The following is a 19416-nucleotide window of genomic DNA, read 5'->3' on the forward strand; positions in this document are numbered from 1 at the left end:
CATACCAAATCTTAATTACCGGTCGGTAACGGCCGAAAATACCGATTTTCGGCCGTTACCGACCGACCTACATCTGGCCCTCAATGGCTTCTTTTTCAAATCGATTTCAAGAATCTGAAACTAGAATTTCAGGGCTGGAGGATAATATGACCACTATACAGAAGGAGGTGTCTACTATCTGTAAGTCTTCAAAAGCCTTTGAAATTAAATTGGATGAGTTAGAAAACTACAATAGAAGGTCAAACCTTCGAGTGGTAGGCGTGCCAGGGAATATTGAAGGATCAGACATGATACAATGGATTACTTCCTTCTTTTCTCGAGAGGTAATCCCTGAATTTAAGGGAGACCTAACAATTACACGCGCGCACCGAGTTTCAGCTCGTCCATTTCCTAACTCTCCTTTTCCCCGGACAATTTTTGTTAACTTTGCTGACGTACGGGTCAAAGAGACAATCCTTTATTTATTTATTATTTATTTAATTTCTTGTATAGCGCAAGAATAGAACCCTTACGGGGTATCTCCGCGCTTTGCTCGTTAGATGTAGTCTTGGAGAGGTTGTAACAGATGAGCTGTGATCTGATAAGCAGAACGATCCAATTATTCTTCTAGGAACAGTATAGTTTTTAACTTTTTCCTGAAGGCGAGATGGTTAGAAATTTGCCTTATGCTGAAGGGCAGGTTATTCCAGAGGGTAGGCCCTACCAAAGAAAAGGCACGGCCACCCTGTCTGGTCTTTTTTACAAGAGGGGTTTTTATCAGCAGTTGGTTACTTGAACGTAGGGATCTATCTGGTTTGTAAGGGTATAGTTTTTGACTCAGATATTTGGGGCCGTTCCCAAACAGGCACTTGTGGACGGTGCAGCAGATTTTAAATTTGACACGCTGCCGTATTGGGAGCCAGTGAAGTTCTCTTAGTAAAGGCTTGGAGGGGGTTCTTGGAGGGGCATTCAAAATCAATCTTGCCGCCGTATTCTGTACCACCTGTAAACGGCTTTCACAAGCCTTCAAGCAAAGACAATTTCATGCCAATCCTACAACTAAATGTCGGATTTTCTCCGATATGTCGGCGGCTGCCGCGAGACGGAGAAAAGACTTTGTAAAGATTTTGCAATTATTTAAAGAAAAGGGTGTCCAAGCGTCATTGGCACAGCAGGCAAAGTTAAAAGTTCTGATAAAAGGCAAATTTTATTTGTTTACTGATGTTGATGAGGCACATGAGATGCTTAATCAACTGCAGAGCTAATCTGAATATGATTTTGGGGGGGAGGGGGATCACAGGGTAAAAGGCGCAACAACAAGGCGCCTCCATGAGAGGGGTGAGTGTCAGGTGGCCAGCGTGGGGAGGAGGTGAAGGTGAAGGACAGGGCCACAGGACTAGGTGCTGGAGGGGAGCACCTGAGGTGGGGGGTGAGCTGGGAGGTGGGGAAAAAAGTAAAAAATTGAAGTTCTTGTTGAATTTTGATGGAAAAAGAAGTTGGCAAGATGTCTGTATTAATGTATTATTATTGAGTTATATATATGTCTATTGGGGGGCTTAGAGTGATTTCCTTCAACGTTAATGGGCTGAATAATAATTTAAAAAATGAGAGCAATTGAGCTCTGGGTTAAGTCAGAACGACCAGCTGTCGTAATGATTCAAGAAACTCATATTTCTTCTGCTAAAATTAACTCTTTCTCTATGTTTAAAACCTGGTCGTTATATAGAGGGTTTTCATGCGCTCAAGAGTCTAAAAGTGGGGTTGCTATTTTTCTAAACCAGAATTTAGATGCAGAAATTGTTCAGTATGAAGATGGGGGGACAGGACGGTGGTGTTGGGTCACGTGCTTAATTAAAGGTAGGAAAAGACCAATATATTTGTCTGCTTTTATGCTCCAGTGGAAGATCGTGCCCCAATCTATGACGAGTTATTTCAATCTTTATTGTTAGTTAAGGGGGACATAGTGATAGGTGGTGATTTTAATATCCTTATGGATATAAAATTAGATTCCACCAGCAGGCTAAGAAAACAATCTAAACCAAAATCAAGAAGATCCATTATGCAGAATACCTCTTTATTGGATCTCTCTGACCCGTGGCGGGCTAAATTTCCGAAGAAAAAAGAATTCACATGTTGGTCTGGGAGACATAGATCCTCATCTCGATTAGATTTTTTCTTGGTTTCAAGGCTATTAAAATTCTCCTACCAAAAATGTTTCCATAATGGTTTTTCAGACCACGCAATGTTGTTAATTGAATTTGAAGTAGGCGAGGAGATTAAGTTATCTAAAAGATGGATATTTAACAAAATGTACTTGCAGGATAATAATTGGGTCTCTTTCTTAAAAATTGAAATTTCTGAGTTTATAGCACGTAATCTAGATACAGCCCCACTTCATATTATATGGGACTCATTAAAAGCTTTTATTCGTGGAATTATAATCAGTAAAGATGCAGAAGAATGGCGTACTATTAAACAAACTAAGACCTCACTCTATCAAAAAATCCATTCACTTACTCTGTTGCGCCAAGTTAATCCTTCAAGTGGTGTACAAGAAGAATTAAATGAGGGTAAACGTGAACTTAATACGTTTCTTTTTTCACAGAGTGAACAGCAATTCTCGATAAAATCCCAGAGGATTTACGAGGAAAGTAATTTTTCTGGGAAACTCCTCGCATAGCAGGCAAAAGAGCAAGTTGCCGCAAAGTTAATCCATGCTTTAAAGTGCCCTGTTACTAAAGTTGAAGTATCACAGACGGATGCTATTGGTGCTATTATGTTGTCCCACTATAAACAGATTTACAGTCAGCAGCAAATAATCGATCACTCCAAGCTCCTAAATTTTTTATCCAGATACAATATGCCCTCCCCAGCACAGGTAGAAAGTGATTCAATGCATCGGTTATTTTCTAAATCAGAATTAGAATTAGTGGTCAAAAACTTGCCAATGGGTAAAGCATGTGGTCCGGACGGCTTTCCGGCGGAATTTTTTAAGAGTTTCTTTACCGCGTTCTCTGATTTATTATTACAATTATTCAATTATATGTTAATGGGTGGTCAAGTTTTGGATTCCTTTGGGGAGGGGACTGTTGTTAGTTTTCCTAAGATAGGTAAAGATTCAAAAGACCCTAACTCGTACAGGCCTATCACATTACTTAATACCGATTATAAGATTCTTACGAAATTACTTGCAATTCGTTTTAATTTAATCGCAACGGATCTTATTCACTTAGATCAGAATGGTTTTGTGGCAGGCCGGCAATTAGTGACCAATACCCATTTTCTCACGGAAGCGTTAGATTATTTTCAAGTTAAAAAAATCCCGGCTTTAATTTTATTATTAGATGCAGAGAAAGCTTTTGATTTAGTTGTTTGGTCCACTTTATTTGTTATTTTAAAACATTTTGATATCCCCTCACAAATTATTAGTTTAATTCAAAATTTATACACGGGTGCCAGAGCAAATATAATTATTAATTCTGTTATGGTAGGCACAGTTTCGGTTCAACGGGGCACCAGGCAGGGTTGCCCCCTATCCCCTATCCTTTTTGCTTTTTTTATTGAACCGTTAGCCACAGCTATCCGCGAGTCTGCAAATATCCCTCCACCGATCACTTCTATGGCAAAAATCAAACTTTATGCCGACGATATCATGTTGATAACCAAGCCGGATATCCAATCTCAAACTGCTGTTTTGCAGCTTTTTGAAGAATTCGAGGCCTTAGGAGGTTACCGAATCAATACAAAAACCTGAAATATTAGTGTGTGGTGGGGCGGAGGTGGATCTACATGCGGATTTAGCTGGTTGCATTAATTTAAGACCAAAACGGTATTTAGGCATTATGTTTTCCACCTTGGTATCCGATTTAGTTAAGCTGAATTTTGACCCACTTGTACGAAAAGTACAATCCTTATTTACCAGATGGGACTCACTACCACTCACTATTATGGGGCGGGTAGCACTTATAAAGATGTTGGTACTTCCATTATTTAATTCTTTATTTTCAGCTATTCCGTGTTTTTTACCCAGTAGCTTTTTTTCAAAAGTTGAATCATTATTTTCAAGCTTTATATGGGCTAAAAAACGTCCTAGGATAGCAATGAAGACACTTTACGTAAATATTGAACTGGGAGGCTTATCTCTTCCTAATCTTAAAGATTACTATAGTGGATATTTTGCCCAATATTTAGAACGATTTAAGTTGGGAATACAGAGTCCAAAATTATTTATCAATTTTTTCTTTGACCAAATTAGTCAAGAGGTTCAAACTGCAGTTCCTTTGCACATCCCTAAATCGCCAAAACTCACTCGATATAAAAATAATGTATTGGTTTTTTAAACGTCGTGACGTTCTCCTAAAAAGATATTCTCTTCCGCAGTTTAATACTAGAACTCCTCTAAGGAATGATCTAATTTTTATGGGAATTAAAATCGGAGCAGATATTGTTTGTCAATGGGAGCGGGCTGGGTTTTGTACTTTATCAGACTTTATTAAAGAAGGGGCCTGGCTGTTACCAGGAGAAATGCAGCAATTAATCCCAGGGAAGTTTATGTTATCCAATTCATATGTTTCGATTTTTTAAGTATTGGGACAAGTTGAGTTAACAATGATCGACTCTCCTTGTCAGTTGTGGGATGATTTGTTTTTGATTTCTCAGAATAAGAAGCCAGGAGCATGGAAACGTTATTTAGCTCATTATGCTGAATTAGATCTTAGTACAAGAGTCATTAAAAAACTGGCAGGAACAAGAGAATCATGTTCTTACTATGAATACCTGGAAATGTATAAACAAATTGAATTTTAATGTTCTTCGTGGCTCTAACTGGAGGAGAATGTTCTTTTTTTCTAAATGGCTCCTATACCGAACTCCTGCCGTCATCTCAAAAATGTATACAAATGTCAGTGCCATCTGTTTTAGATGTAAGCAGTTTAGTCCCGCTAATTGGTCTCATACTACAGCTTACTGTGTTAAAATTGTCCCTTTTTGGAATGAGATATTCGAATACTTACAAAGGTTTTGTGGGATTCAGATTGCTTATAAAGTCAAATTAATACTCTATGGATATGATTCTGATCTCGGTTTGCTAGAACAACTGGTTAAACTATTATTTATTATGATGGCAGTAGCAAGGTCCTTGGTGCTTCAGAATTGGAAACTAACACAAGCACCAACGTTTAATGCCTGGCTTCAGAAAATGAGAATTGTTAGAATAAGCGAATTTCGTTATGCACAGCGAATTGGGGGGATAAGGAAATTTGATAAAATTTGGAAATCATATTTTGAGTAATGTTATAAATTGTACTCTGTAAACTACGATTCTGTATTCTCTGGCTGTCAATATAGGTATTTTCTTTTCACTATTTGAATTTGATACAAGAACTTCAATAATAAAAAGTTTTTAAAAAAACTACTAGCCCCTCCTGGTTTCTCCATTATAAAGAAAGACAGGGAGTACCGTCACGGTGGTGGCTTAGCCATTATCTGCAAGAACAATATCCACATGGCAGAAACAGGCACTTTTACCTACCCCACTTTTGAATATCTCTCCTCGGGCAGAACGAGGAATAACAATAAAACTATGAAGTATCACTTCCTCCATCACCTTCCAGGCAATGCACTCTTCTTCGGCAAACATCTATTGGAATTGATAACGCACGTCTCACTAACGAGAAACAATAATACAAGCCTACGTGACTTCAATCAACATTGGAATGATGAGAAAGACACTCATCAAATCCTTAAATGAACTCTTACTCAGTAAAGGCCTTTTCCAACTCGGCAAAGGCCAAACGCATAACAGAGTTGCTACCCTTGATGCCATCATAGCCCACAACGAAGCGGTAAGTATTGATAACATCTTCCACTTGACTGGTCAGATCAAAACATAATTCTGATTAAAATCCACCAAATGGAAATACTCCCAATTTGCACTCAGAAAACTATCCAATGGTCTCATAACATAAATCAGATTCCCCTAGCTGATCTGGAAGAATGTTGTCACTTCTTCCCCCCTAAAGATAACCTCTCAACAGATGAACTTACAACTCACTATAACTCAATGATAACAGCCATCCTAAACCAAATAGCTCCTCTGAAACTCCCAAACATTTGAAATACCCCCACGAGATCTTGGTTCAGAAAATACCTCAAGCCTGAAAGAAGGCAACTTAGAGCTGTAGAAAGACTTTGGAGAACTAAACCATCCATCTTTACAGCTTAGCAAAGAACGCAGGAAATACAAAACCACATTGTGAAAGAAAAAGCCACATTCTTCAGCAGAGCGCACGATAAAGCAAAACAACTGCCTTAGGAAACTTTGCAACATCATTAAACAACAAACCTCTAAACCAGCAAAAAACAAGCCTCATGTCTCCAAAGAACGCGTGACAATTTCTCAAAATTATTCAATGATAAAATCACAAAGATCAAGCTCTCCCTAGACCACCACACTTGGCCAACCACTAAAATCTCTCCCCCTTCGCCCCCTCCGAACTCCTAAGCAACAGCCTCCCTCCTTGAGCCCGTAGGATGTAATCAAATACCAGAATCCCCACAACCCCCAGGAGCTGGAAGACATTTAAGTCACTCACGGAGGAGGACATCTCAAAGACGATGGCAAAATCCAAGCCCTCCTCCCGCCTGCCTCCTTGGCAAAAAGTCTTAAGCACGACCTAAACTCTCTCTGGACTAAGATAATTAACAGCTCCCTGAGCAATGGAGTTATTATGCCTGACTGCCTCAAACTAGGTCAAGTCACCCTCATGCTAAATAAAACAGGTACTGACCAGGATGACCCCAACAACTTCTGACCCATCACTAACATTTCCTTCTTGGCAAAAATTCCTGAGAAATGCGTTCTCTACCAACTCAACCAACACATTGACTCCAACAATTTTCTTAACTCATTCCACATGGGTTTCAGGGAGGGAAACAGCAATACTGTACATAGCAGATGACATAAACAAATCGTTGGATGCTGATAGATTCTGCCAACTCATCCTCCCAGACTTATAAGTGGCCTTTGACATGGTCGACCACAAGCTGCTTTTAGAATCCCTCCTAAAACAGATTGGAGCAGACAGTTTTATTTTTAAATGGTTCACCTCATGTCTACATATTCGCTACCAACCAATAAAAATAAACAACTCAATCTCAGATACTGCCACCGTAACCAGGGGTGTCCCCTCAAGGTTCAGGGCTCTCATCTACACTCTTCAATATTTACATGGAGCTCCTCACCATCATACTCAAACAAGCCAACATCCCATAACACCTTTATGCAGAGGACACCCAGCTCTACTTAGAAATATTCGCACTAGAGGACTTAAGACGGCTAAATACTGATCTCCTAAAGTCCAAAACTGGCTATCACACAACCACCTGAAACTCAACTAAGACAAGATGGAAATCCTTCACCTATCAAACAACGGACAGACCACCCAATCCAAGAGTCGATAAATACCATTGATGATTTTATCTGTAAATTGACTCCAGGTGATTCTGTCAAATTCCTGGGGATTACCCTGAACCCACACATAAAGAATGCAGCGAAGAGTGCATTCTGCAACCTAAAACTCCTACAAAAGATCAAGCCCTTTCTCCCCCCAAATGATCTAAAGACGCAAGCTATGGTTAATCTAAAATAGACTACAGGAAAGCCACCCTCACTGGCACCGCAAAGTTACACCTAGCTCCCTAAAGAGCCACACTAAATGCAGCAGCAAGGATGGTCACTGGAGTAAAAAATCATGATCACATCTACCCCTCCCTGAATAATGTAACGTGGCTCCTGATTGAAGACCATTGCAGTTTCAAAACTGCCTGTCTCACTCACAAAGTCCTTCACACAGGAAAACCAGCCTGCCCTGCATCCAAACTCACAAAGGTAGGACAGGCTGGAAATGTAAGGAGCTCCAACACTCTGCTTCTCATCCCCCCCCCCAAAAACACAAACAAGAAGCCCTATCACGCTCTTTCTAAGGCAATGCCCCAAAAATCTGGAACTCCCTCTCAGTACATATCAGCACCAACTCCTCCTTCATGAGCTTTTAAAAGACAATTAAAACATTGTCTCCTCAATCAGCAACTTAAACCCCTCTGGCTTTAATGCCTAGCACACAACTTGAATCCCAACTGAAATCCCCTATGCGTGCTTGGCATTATTGTTTGTTCCTCTCCAGGAAATGCTTTGATATGACTTTAACAAGACTTTGTTCTGCAACTTATATTAGATAACACTGCCTTTGACAATGTTTGTAAAGCTCCCTGGTAACCTCGAGTCATGCCTGTACTATATAAACTCTTTCAATGACTAAAGATAATTGTGCCTACAGCTAATGTAAATAGAAATGATGTACATAATAAGGGACACTTCAGAGAATCTGTCATGAATCGAATGCTCCCTAAGCTAGAGAAGACATAGAAATATGGGACTGTCATAATATCATCGGAAAGGCAATTAGAGTTGTAGATGATGTCCAGCCTAACTTCTCCGTGCCCATATTTACCAATGTTTAACATGATTACAGAGTTTAACTATAGATGATCAAAAATAGATAAAGGTATACAACTACCAAATTCTCAATTGATAGAAATCCAGAAAAAAGATAAGCAATTTAAAGTTGACGGTGTAAAAAAATTTATTTTAGCCTAATAAACTAAGCAAATATGATATATACGTCCTTACTTAAATTCAGCCATATATTACAAAGGAATTACAGTCTGTTGCAGCAGGAGGAGACAGGCAGTTCGGAGGTTACACACGCATCATACATTCAAGTTTGTAGCAAATATTTGTGACAGTCATTCTTACAGAAACATTACTGCCTGTCTTTGATTGGAAAGTCCTCAGGTTAGCTTTTTAAAAGTGTTTTGTCTTTCAAAGTCCAGAAGTCTTTAACTTTTATCATTTTCAACAGTAAAATATAACGTGCACAAAGTAGCAACATAAAAAAGTGACAATTTTATTACACAAATACACTGTTGTCCTGCTGCTTGGATTTGGTCCACTGTAGTAGATAAATTACCCTCCATGGTTTGTGTATATATATAGATAAAAAAAATATGAGCAGCACAACTCTCTGTTAATAAATTCTGTTTGATGCAGCTAGTCTGTCTTTTCAATTTTGCCGTCTTTCATGGGCGCCTCTGAGGACTTCCGCAGGGGGGCTTTCTCAGAGTTGACATTTCCCTGGCCAGATTCCGCCCCTCCTCCATTTTTATTTGCTGTGTGTTTTTCCAAATAGTTCAGCATTTCACTAAGAACAGTTTGGAAAGTGCTTAAGGCGGCACATATTGCAGGTGTTCCAAAGCCATGAGTAATTAAACTGCAAAAAAGAAAAAAAGAAAACAAATTGGAATTTTAACATCAAGTCAGCAGAAGCCAATACTCTTCTCAATAAGATATGCATTTGTTATATGTTTGTTTAATAAAACAACAAATAAAGACATTTTTAAACTTTGAGTGAGAGAATGCAAGACTTTACAAGCCATGCCCCTCAAATAAAATGAAATAAATAAATATAAACATAGATGTGTTGCATACATTTATTAAAGAGTACAATGCCTCTTGGGAAGAATGACCAATAAGTCCAGTTCAGAAGGCTGTGCTACCTACCAGAAATTCTGGTAAGCCAGCAACAAAAAACCCTATTGTAAGTTTTTAAAACAGCCTCCACAAGTCCTAGGTAGTAAGCCATATTTGCAAGCTTGAAAATGTAGCCTAAAATGTTTTAAAAATAAAAAGTCTCTATATAGGAAGTGTGACTAAATGCAATTTTACATTGGGAAACATTATCTCAAGAATCTAGGGCCCAATTCACAAAGGTAAGCTGAGACGAAAGTCTAACTTTATGACTTTCGGTATTCACAAAGGGCATTTATGAGTAGTAAAGTTAAACTTTTGTCTCAGTTTAACTTCCATTTTGGTCTTAAGTTTAACTGAAACCAGAACTGAGACAACTGTCTAACTTTACTACTCATAAATGCTCTTTCTGAATACCGAACACCATAAAGTTAGACTTTCGTCTTAGTTTACCTTTATGAACCGGGTGCATAATTTATTAATAATGCCACCATTACAGGTAGACTTAAGAACTGTGTCCACAGAGTGCTTTTAAAAAGAGGACCACTTACAATAAAACTTTTTTCACACAAGGCAATCATTATTGATCAAAGAATTTGATATTTTCTGATTTTTTTGGCTTGTATATTCCACTGTTATCAAAAGAAGTTTACTATAAAGCTTTTTTAAGAATCAATGAAAAGTGTTCTTCAATTTGTTAAACTCAGAAGCCTGGTGAGCGATTTATTCTGCATTCACACCAGTAGATTTGATACTAATTTGCTTTTTTATAGAGTGGCTTATTCCATTCTTCCCCGCCATTTCTAAGCCTGCCTGGTTTGCTAACATTCTACTACTGCTGATACAATGTACAAAATCTGGTACTTTTTTCTTCAGTAGAATATTTTGTTAAACAGAATCCCTACACACATCTTACAAGTAAGTCAGCCCTTTATTTGAAATCATTAGCCACTGCCTGTGTATGTCATGTACAGTAATAAATGTTAATCGCTCGAAAAGAAAAATGATAGGGCATTTGGAGTTTGTAAGACCATCTTGTGTAATAATGAACATTATATGACCTAATTAGGGAGGGTTGTATAACAAATTTTGAATACAATTAAACTCTAGATTTTGCAAAAAAAACCTTATCGCCAAATTAATGTGATAATTTGTTTAACATAGGGCCTAATACATTGCTTTTTATAGAATGCACACTACCTAATGTCTTTCACTAGTCATTTGCAGTCACAGTCAGCTTAATGCAATATCTTCAGTAAGTTATAGGTGTACCTAATCAACCTAAAAAATTATAGTGGGTGACTTCTCTAATATGATCCCCAAGTGCGGGCAAACTCCAGACAGGTTTTACATTTTTTTTAAAGCTACAGTATGTAAAACAAGGACATTCTGTAGAGAAGTCTATTGTGGTTTCCTTATTTGCCAGTTAGTGAACCAAGTCAAGCAGTAACTGATGGGTCAATTGTAAAATTGATTCAAGCCTTATGTAAAAAACCTTAACCTATTAAACATAAGCTTTTTATTGGTTTTATAGGACAGTGAACAACTACTGTTAGATGTAATGGTTGCTTTCCATTATCAAATACTTTTCAGAAGACTCCCCAATAAGATTTTGATAATGTCTTCTGTATCATTATCAAAATGATAATTTGTATACTCATTAATTAAATTTGCCAAATCTTATGAAGAGTCTTGAATTTGTCCTTTTTAGAGAATGTATCTATGGGCCTTAATGGAGTTCAGGTGGTTGTGGCATGAAATATGCCCAAGTTACTCAAATTGAGACATATGTTGTTTGTGACTCGGTTTTATAACTAGGAAGAGGGCATTTAACAACCTCTACAGCCCTTTTGAGTGGAGTAGATTAGACCCACACTACGAAAGTGCAAGTAAATGTATTGTATTAGTTAATAAAAACCATAAATATTAAATGGAAATGCATACATCAAGCCATTTAACATTATTGGTAATTCAAAATTTAAAAAATATAAAACATGGCACCAAGATAAAAATAGAAGTAAGCAGCTCTAAGCCTATTTCTGGAGAAACCTCTGCTGGGGCCTGCCCTTGTCCCCTGTAAAAGAAGCAATACCCAGAAAAAGACCCAGAGCATAACCACATGTCCTATAAAGTGCACAAGCAAAGTAGTATAATCGTCTGATGGAGCCTCCCCCTGACCTACCTGAAATAACAGATTTTAGAGTAACCCTGAGAGTAGCAGCTAATGTTGAAAATCCTAGGTCATGAACACACCTATCATTCATTTTTACAAGGTATATCATACAAGGCAAAGTGCATGGTACATACTAAAGTGCAAAAAGCAGCCTCATCCCTTCCAGGTCCAGGCTCTATCCAAAAGACATTTGATTGCAAACTTGATGGGTTCCTGTAACAGGTATACACGAATTTGGCTAACCATTCACTTGAAATATAGAAACATAGTAAGGTTTAGCTAAAATGTGACCACCAATTGGCATCAGATAATAGTTAGAATACTTTTACTGAAACAGGTTGGAATACCATCATAAACTCTCTCCCTGTCATAACGTGGAGCTTAAGACCACAAAGCAATGAACTGTAAAGTGCATAATGCATAACAGGCGTAAGACCACAAAGCATTAAATTGTAAAGTGCATAGTGCCTAAAGGACATAAGAGGCACACAACACCCTCCTGTGAGGCTCCGCCTGGGCTTGGCGGGATAGGACGTATGAACGTTATTATTCTTGCTTCACACCTAATGTACCACATAGCAGCCAACCTTTCAGGTGCCATCTATGCGCACCCACAACCTACCATTGGTGCCTTCCTAGTACAGAGGGCTTAAGACCCTACTTAAGAGACTCTTTGGACTTGACCAGCCTTATGAAAATGTCAGGAAACTTCACCAGTGTGATGTTCAACTTGACATTACTAGGATTTTAGGACTCCATTGCAGCTGACCTACAAGTTCTTATTCCTAGGGTTATACTTAAGACTGCCAATTTTCAAATGTACGCCTGTACCAAGCAATTCCCAGCAACTGTATATGCGTCCAATCATGTTAATGATATGCCTACTGTAACCATTCGGCGTATAACGACACTAGTATTGCCTTCGCGATATATGTATTGTAAAATCTCTCGAATAAAATCTTTTTGAAATAAAAAAAAAAAAATCATTCTGTAGCAGGGCCCTTCCATGCATGATTAGGCAAGGCATGTAAATGTCCAAGAGCTATTTAAAGGTTCACTGTGTAAGTTACTAAAAACCCTGGGCATACTGACACCACAAATTTAAAACCAGATATCGAGAAAAGCATGGAAGACACTTTTCTATGTTGAAAAAGGAAGGACACATTAATTTTATGAAGAGCACTTTTTAAGGAATTAATTTACGACTGCATCCTGAACACAACTGCTATTTACTGTGGTTGGTTAAATGCTAAAAGGATACATTAAGTTACAATATGTCACATTGCATTGAGTTATGTTCTGTTATGAGGAACTCTGAAACGAAATAGAATCGCATGTTATTTCTAATGCTCTTTTTAGAGCCTGTAGTGCTTGATTCCAGCCACAGCATAATACCCTCTGGTGCAAGCATGTTTTGTCAGCTGTTCGTTTCAGGGGCAGCTCCTCCGTTGGAGCAGAGGAGTGTCGCCCCGCTTAAATACCCCCCCCCAATGATAGTCCCAGAGATTAAAAATAAAATGGTCAATTATTACCATTTTATTTTTCATGCCCAATCCTGAACTGAGCGTCCGGACGGGGGGGCGCAGCTGAGTGACAGCAGCAGGGAGGAGGGTGGGTTGGCTGTGCATTGTTCAAAGTGTGCATGTCTTTCTGGCTGGTGTCTTGAGATGGCCAGCCACACATACAAACTTTAAACATCTCTAACCCAGTTATCTTAAGACAGCTGGGATAGAGCAAGCCAAAGCCTCTGGAGCGCTGTAGAGCACCGAGTGAACCCTCTCCCACCAATCCTAGCGCGGGTCTCACGCTGGTGAGAGCAGCACCAGGATTAGCCAAAGGAGTTGCTGCATCTGGTTCCAGTTCCTGTCAAAGAAGAGGAAGTCATCTTTGTGTAAGGCAAGTTTTTTTTAAATATATTATTTGCGCGCATGATTTTTTTGATATGTTATTTAAGCGCATGCCTGCCCCCCACCCTCCCTGTGGATGCCAGCCACCACTGGTTAAGTTAGAATGAAATAAGGAGCATCTTTCTTAAGCACTGAGATAAAGCTGGTAAGGCTGATGGAAAGTCAGGTATGTGCGGCTTCCCTGAAAGAACTCACTGCTCTGCAGTTCATGGGTATAGCTGGTTGCCCTGAGCAAGCCCAGTCGCTGATCCTTCCAATGTTATGTCAGCGACGGATGTTATGGATGCTGTTTTACAGATACAGACCATGGACTCTGAGAAGCTTTAAGAGGAGTTGGCACATATTACAAGTCATTGGCCATTGATCAAAGCACTACAATGCAAGAATGCAGCTCTGTCCACATACAGGCAGGCGGCAATGTGCATGGCTAGGTCAATAGTTGGTGATTTTTGCTAGCATTTATCACTCTTTCGTACGGTAGCCATAACATGGACTGACTCCCATTCTACACTTCACTGAGACTCACCTGAAATGTGTTAAGTGCCGCTGGATGTCGAGATCTAAAATTGGGGTCGGCCTCGAGGAGCCTAGGGGCGATCTGTCTTGACTCAATAGGTCCTGGAATTCTTTGCAAACTTGTCTGCAATGGAAGATGAAAGAAAACACAAGTTAGATTCAATTGTGCCCTTTTTCATAAATCTAGTGCATTTCCACAGATGGCCGCCACGGGTTGGACATTTTGTTAACAGCAGATTGCACACTTAAATGAGGCAAAAATAATTACACTGTTGGCTGTTTTTTATTTCTATTTAAGTGGTGTATGTTATGCACGCCGTCTCATAGGACACTCAGGAGAAAGCAAGGACCGCAAGAGCTGTCATAATTGACTGGGCATGTTTCCTTCCACGTGTACTTAAAAACCTCAAAATTAAATGTTGGTGATGAATATGAAATGCAGCCCGACGCTTTGCCATTTCAGCTGGCAGTCAGCAGTTTGCAGTTTGAGGTGCTGTATTTGTCAGGTGTGGCTGTTCTGTGTTGAGGGCGCTTGAATATCCCAATTAACTCTAGCGGGGATGGCAGTATGAGAAGATGCAAAAAGTTTCTCTACCAGCAACCATCCTCCTCATTGCTATGATTACTTGTTGCATTTCACAAAGTTTTCGGGTTTTCATGTTAAAATGGGGACTTTGCAAGATTTAAAATCCATCAAGTATTAAAGTCACTATAAAAACAGTGTCATCTTTACCTTGTGAGTGAACTGCCCATACATTTCGAGCCCTAGCTACCACTTTTGAGAAAATCTTACCAATTTCCATAAAAAAGGGCGAAAAAGGGTATAGGAAAAGCAGGAAATCTACAAATGATGCAGAAGTTAATAATCGGGGTCTATGCAAGACTTCACGATTCACTTATAAAGAGTTTGTACACCCCTACAATGGATCAAAGGATTTAGCAGCATTATCTTTCTCAGTGATGTTGAGAGAGCGCAAACAGACCTAAATGTATGAGTGCATCACACTTACCCGTAGTAAGCACAAATCATGAGGAGAAATGCCATGAGTGCTAGTAGTATCTGCAATTATATTCTGAATGTATAGCTAATGTAGAGATTTAAGTAGAAATGGAACTAATACAGAAATGTGTGACACTATATGATTTTATTAGATGTGATTATTCCTGAATCCATGTCGTGTAGCTGCTAAAATGTAAGATGGCATGTGGTTAAACGCAGAATGTGGTAGGCCTCAGGGCCAGAGCTAGAAGGGAAGGGGAAGGTGTTTCTTTTCACGACATAGATTGAACTAATGTTTTGGTCATTGCATTAATGGGTCATGATTTATAGATGTGTTTACTGAATAATAGAATAAGAGTATTAACATGCTTTAATTAATGAAGAAGTTGAATGCTATAATTATCATGAGAAATGCTGTAGGCCTGAAATGTTTTAACATTGATTTACACGTATTGGTCTGGGCCGAGAAATGTTGCGAACCTTTTTGGAAGTCTATGAGAGTTGGGATCTTGGCTGCAGATGTCTGTCTGCAAGAGAAAAGGGAGGATCCGATTATAAATAATATGAATAGAGGTCTGTTCAGAAGACGGCCCAGACATGGAGGAGGGTTCCGGAATGTTTTAAGGGGTATCAGCGGGCCGGAGAAGAGTCTGAGAAGCAAGGTCAACTCCAACGTATGAGGCCCAATACAAAGCAGCATGGAAAAAGCCAGAAGCTACACCACGTGAGGGGCGTCTCACGAGGGGCGTCTCAAATGTTGTTGACTGTTTTGTATTAGGGACAGCACCCCTGGGTGGAGTTAGAGCAGATGCCTGAGGACCCTTTAGAGAGCGGATGGGTAGGCAGAGAGGGGTCATGACTGGAGAACTATAGGTTTTCACCAAGAGACTAAGAGTGAGTGACTTCCCTTGGGGGTCATTCACTGCTGACACCTTTTGTTAGGTTGAGACTTGGTTAAGTAGGGATACCATCTAGAGCAGGGTAGGGACAGCCTAACCTGTGTGTGTTTTCCTCCAACTTAAATGAAGGAGAGATCTCAATATGCGTCAATGCTGATAGCTTTATTATTTTTAGAACTTGTGCTGGTAATTTCCGTTGCTCGTCTGAGGGCTTTCAGAGAGCACATGTATGTAGTTGGACCTGTGTATCTCGTGAATCTCATTCTGAGATGCCTGTATTTGCAGCTTATCCTAACCTTACAATAAACTTTTGAAAGCTAGAAGTTGTTTGTGATCTTTTGGAGCGGAGTCCTTTATTGGGTGAACTAACTTGGTAAGAGAGGCACTTTCTTCCTTCAATGACAGGCAACAAAGGTTCAGTCGACCAGATCGGGGTTTAGATCTATAGTGATAAGGTATCGATCAAAATCTCGCCCTTCCAGTTGGTAGCAGAGGATGGTTGCCTTCTTGAGGACGGTGACCTAGGCCAGGTTAGCTTACCCCAAGGCCCCTAGAGATCGATGATCGGAAGAATCGCCCGCCGAAGAAGATCCGGATGACGTGAGACAGAAAAAGCAGCAGTATCGGTCGAGAGTGAGTATAAAGGGTCATGCGTGTTAGATTGCGGTGTTTTTGTATTGTATCTATGTTGTAATGTCTGGCGGAGTTGAATGTCTGTAGAGTGACTGTGGAACAGGTTGTGAGCGCGCGCAACCGGTGGAAATCTTAAGTTCAAGGAGAGCTTAAGTGGTTCGGGTGTATCGGACACCCAGAGTAATTGTCAAATAGTGTGAAGGGGGTCATGAGGTACCATTGATCACCCGAAAGACCGAGATAGGGGGAACGTAAGAGTGAGTGCGTGAGTAACGGACGCTGGTCGGAGGTTACTGTGTGTGTAAGCAACCTATCAGAGAGACGATAGACATTTCGTCAGTTGTGTTGACAATTACATATAGACTGTGGACGTACAGTCGAGGGAAGTGACCGCTTGGTCGGAAGTAGTCATTTTTCGGTGTATGAATGGGACGCATGCATGACCGGGAGACGAGTTGAGAAAGGAGGGGTGCTGCTGCGAAGCGGAGAAAAGTGACGTCAGGAAGTGTCGCGCAGTGATTGGCTGACCGGAGAAAGACCGCGCTGCGATAGGCCAAGTTAGCAAAGCCGCGTTAGGATTGGTGGATTGTCATCAGGAAGTAAACAGAGTAGCGAGGCTGGATATTGTGCGCATAATTATGAAGTGTTTTAAATGGCTGAGAGCGGCGTTTAAAAAAGAGAAGCGGGGATCGGATGAAGGGGAAGAAGCCCCGCCGGAGGGTACGCCGGCTCGTTACATGGCAGTGAATGTTGGGCTGCATACGATCCTTTGGATATCAGAGTGGAGTAAGATTACGGAAGGAAATGAGGAACTGACGTTCCCGAAGTACGGGACGTTCAGATTAGAGGTGTTACATCGATTAAAATCAGTCATGACCTCAATGAGACCCTTGCCTAGACCGACCCAGTTTGAAGCCCTTGATGCATGGATTAGGGCAGCGCATGAAAAAAATATGAACAGACGACAAGAAAGGGTGAAACGATCGGTAAGGGCAGTGCAGGATGCCAGGTGGGATGCGGATGCTAAAAGATGGAGAGTGCATAACATGGAAGTAAATAAACTGTACCCGGTGTTAGAGGTGCCCGGAAATAAAAGCCCCCTAGAAGAAGATGATGAGAGCGAAACAGAGGACAGCCTGATAAACAGATTATTGACAGACAGGCCACCCCCGTATAATAGAGGAGGGGGAGAGGTCGAGCATAGTGAAAGAGAAAAGGGGGGCAATGCAGGGGAGCATGGACCGCTTCCCAGATCAGAGTGGGATCCTGAGGCAAAGAAAGAGCTGTCCCAACCTAGTCAGGTGCAACAGGTAGTCGGGAGGTTTGTGGTACAAAGAGCGCCGGAAACGGAGTGCGCCACATCCTACGGATTACCAGCTGCACTACAGGTACCTGTTACCATAGGTCCTATAGTATCGATATATGACCCAGAGAGAGCAAGAGGGGAAGAACGGGTACGGAAGGACGGAGAAAGAGCAGAGACGGCAAGGAGGAACGATACGATCAATTCCCCAAGTCAGATGCCGATACCCAGAGAGTGGAGCACCCCGATGCACACAGCAGGGGATCCAGGAGGGGATCCTGGGGGCCCTAGATGGCCAGTGGATCTGAGGGGATCTGGACGAAAATCCTTTCAAGAGCTAAATGAGTACATGAAGAAGTGGGATGAGGCAGTGGAGGCTCACAAGAGCATCATAGCTGCAGAAGCTGAAAGGGAAAGTCAGGACAGCAGAGCTCGGACTCACTGCGGGGCTGGGGAGAGCAGCCCGGAGTGGGACTGGAGAGAGAGAGATAGTAGGGGAGTCACCCATTGGGCCCGGAGTGGAGATAGAACGGACCTGGAAAACGGGGGCCCCGGGAGTGGAGGGGTGGCGCGCCCAATACTCAGTGAAGGGGAGAGGAGAACGCAAGAGTATAGAAACAGCTTTAAGTGTACCCACTGTGTGCCCGGCACCAGAGAACTGAATGGGAGTTGTGAGAGGTCGCACCATAGTCCCTGTGATGACGGAAACGAGCGCAGCCCAGGGAATATGGGGAACCAGGAAGGATCGTATCGGATACTGAGCGATACTAGGCAAAGGGAGAGTAGCGACCAGAGGGAAAATAACAGAGAAGAGTACGGTGAAAGGAGAGAAGCAGGAGAGAGTGGGCAGAGCAAGAGTGGGGGTAACAGGCCCGTGTTCCATCACCTTCCAAGATCGGATGGCCGAGCATGGGACCTGGAGAGATGGGAGCAAGGGAGAGCACTCATTAACTCTCCCGAGCCCAAACGTAGAGCTCGGAGTTGGGATGGTAGGGAGACCAGTGAGCCCCCTTCGAAAGACATATTGCGAGCTGAGATAAAAGCTAAGAGACTCGATGTCGCCAGCTTAAGGTCAGACCTGGATGACATGATAGATGGTACCCTGCCTTTAGAAAGAATGGAAATGTATGAGCAGGATGAAATACTGTATATGGCAAAGGACATCACTCGAAAGGCGAGAGCAATCCATGAGAAGTTAGTCGAACTAGCAGGCAAATATATGGTGGACCTGTCAAGAACCAGAGCATTACAGGGTAACCACAGGCTACATTATACAGATCGAGACCTAGATGAGAGGAGAACGATCGGGCTGAAAACGCACATAAGGGAACTGATCACTGGAATAAGGACATGGAGGGCACTAGATAAGTGGGAAGAGAGGTGGTCCAAGAAAGGGACCGTCAGGAGAAGCACGCTTGGT

At 41.1% G+C, this 19416-nt stretch overlaps 1 protein-coding gene across 1 annotated transcript in view; it reads right to left on the reverse strand.

Moving 5' to 3' along the window:
• Positions 1 to 8604: 8604 nt before the first annotated feature.
• Positions 8605 to 19416, reverse strand: part of TFAP2D (transcription factor AP-2 delta) — a 126479-nt gene continuing 115667 nt past the window's right edge. The window contains exons 6-7 of the mRNA XM_078646727.1: positions 14172 to 14285; positions 8605 to 9308 (exon numbers count right to left, since the gene is read on the reverse strand). Coding sequence (XP_078502853.1) covers positions 9089 to 9308; positions 14172 to 14285 — 334 coding nt within the window. The 3' untranslated portion in view covers positions 8605 to 9088. The remainder of the gene's footprint in view (positions 9309 to 14171; positions 14286 to 19416) is intronic.

This window comes from Lissotriton helveticus, chromosome 6 (assembly GCF_964261635.1).
Source record: "Lissotriton helveticus chromosome 6, aLisHel1.1, whole genome shotgun sequence".
Taxonomy (NCBI): domain Eukaryota; kingdom Metazoa; phylum Chordata; class Amphibia; order Caudata; family Salamandridae; genus Lissotriton; species Lissotriton helveticus.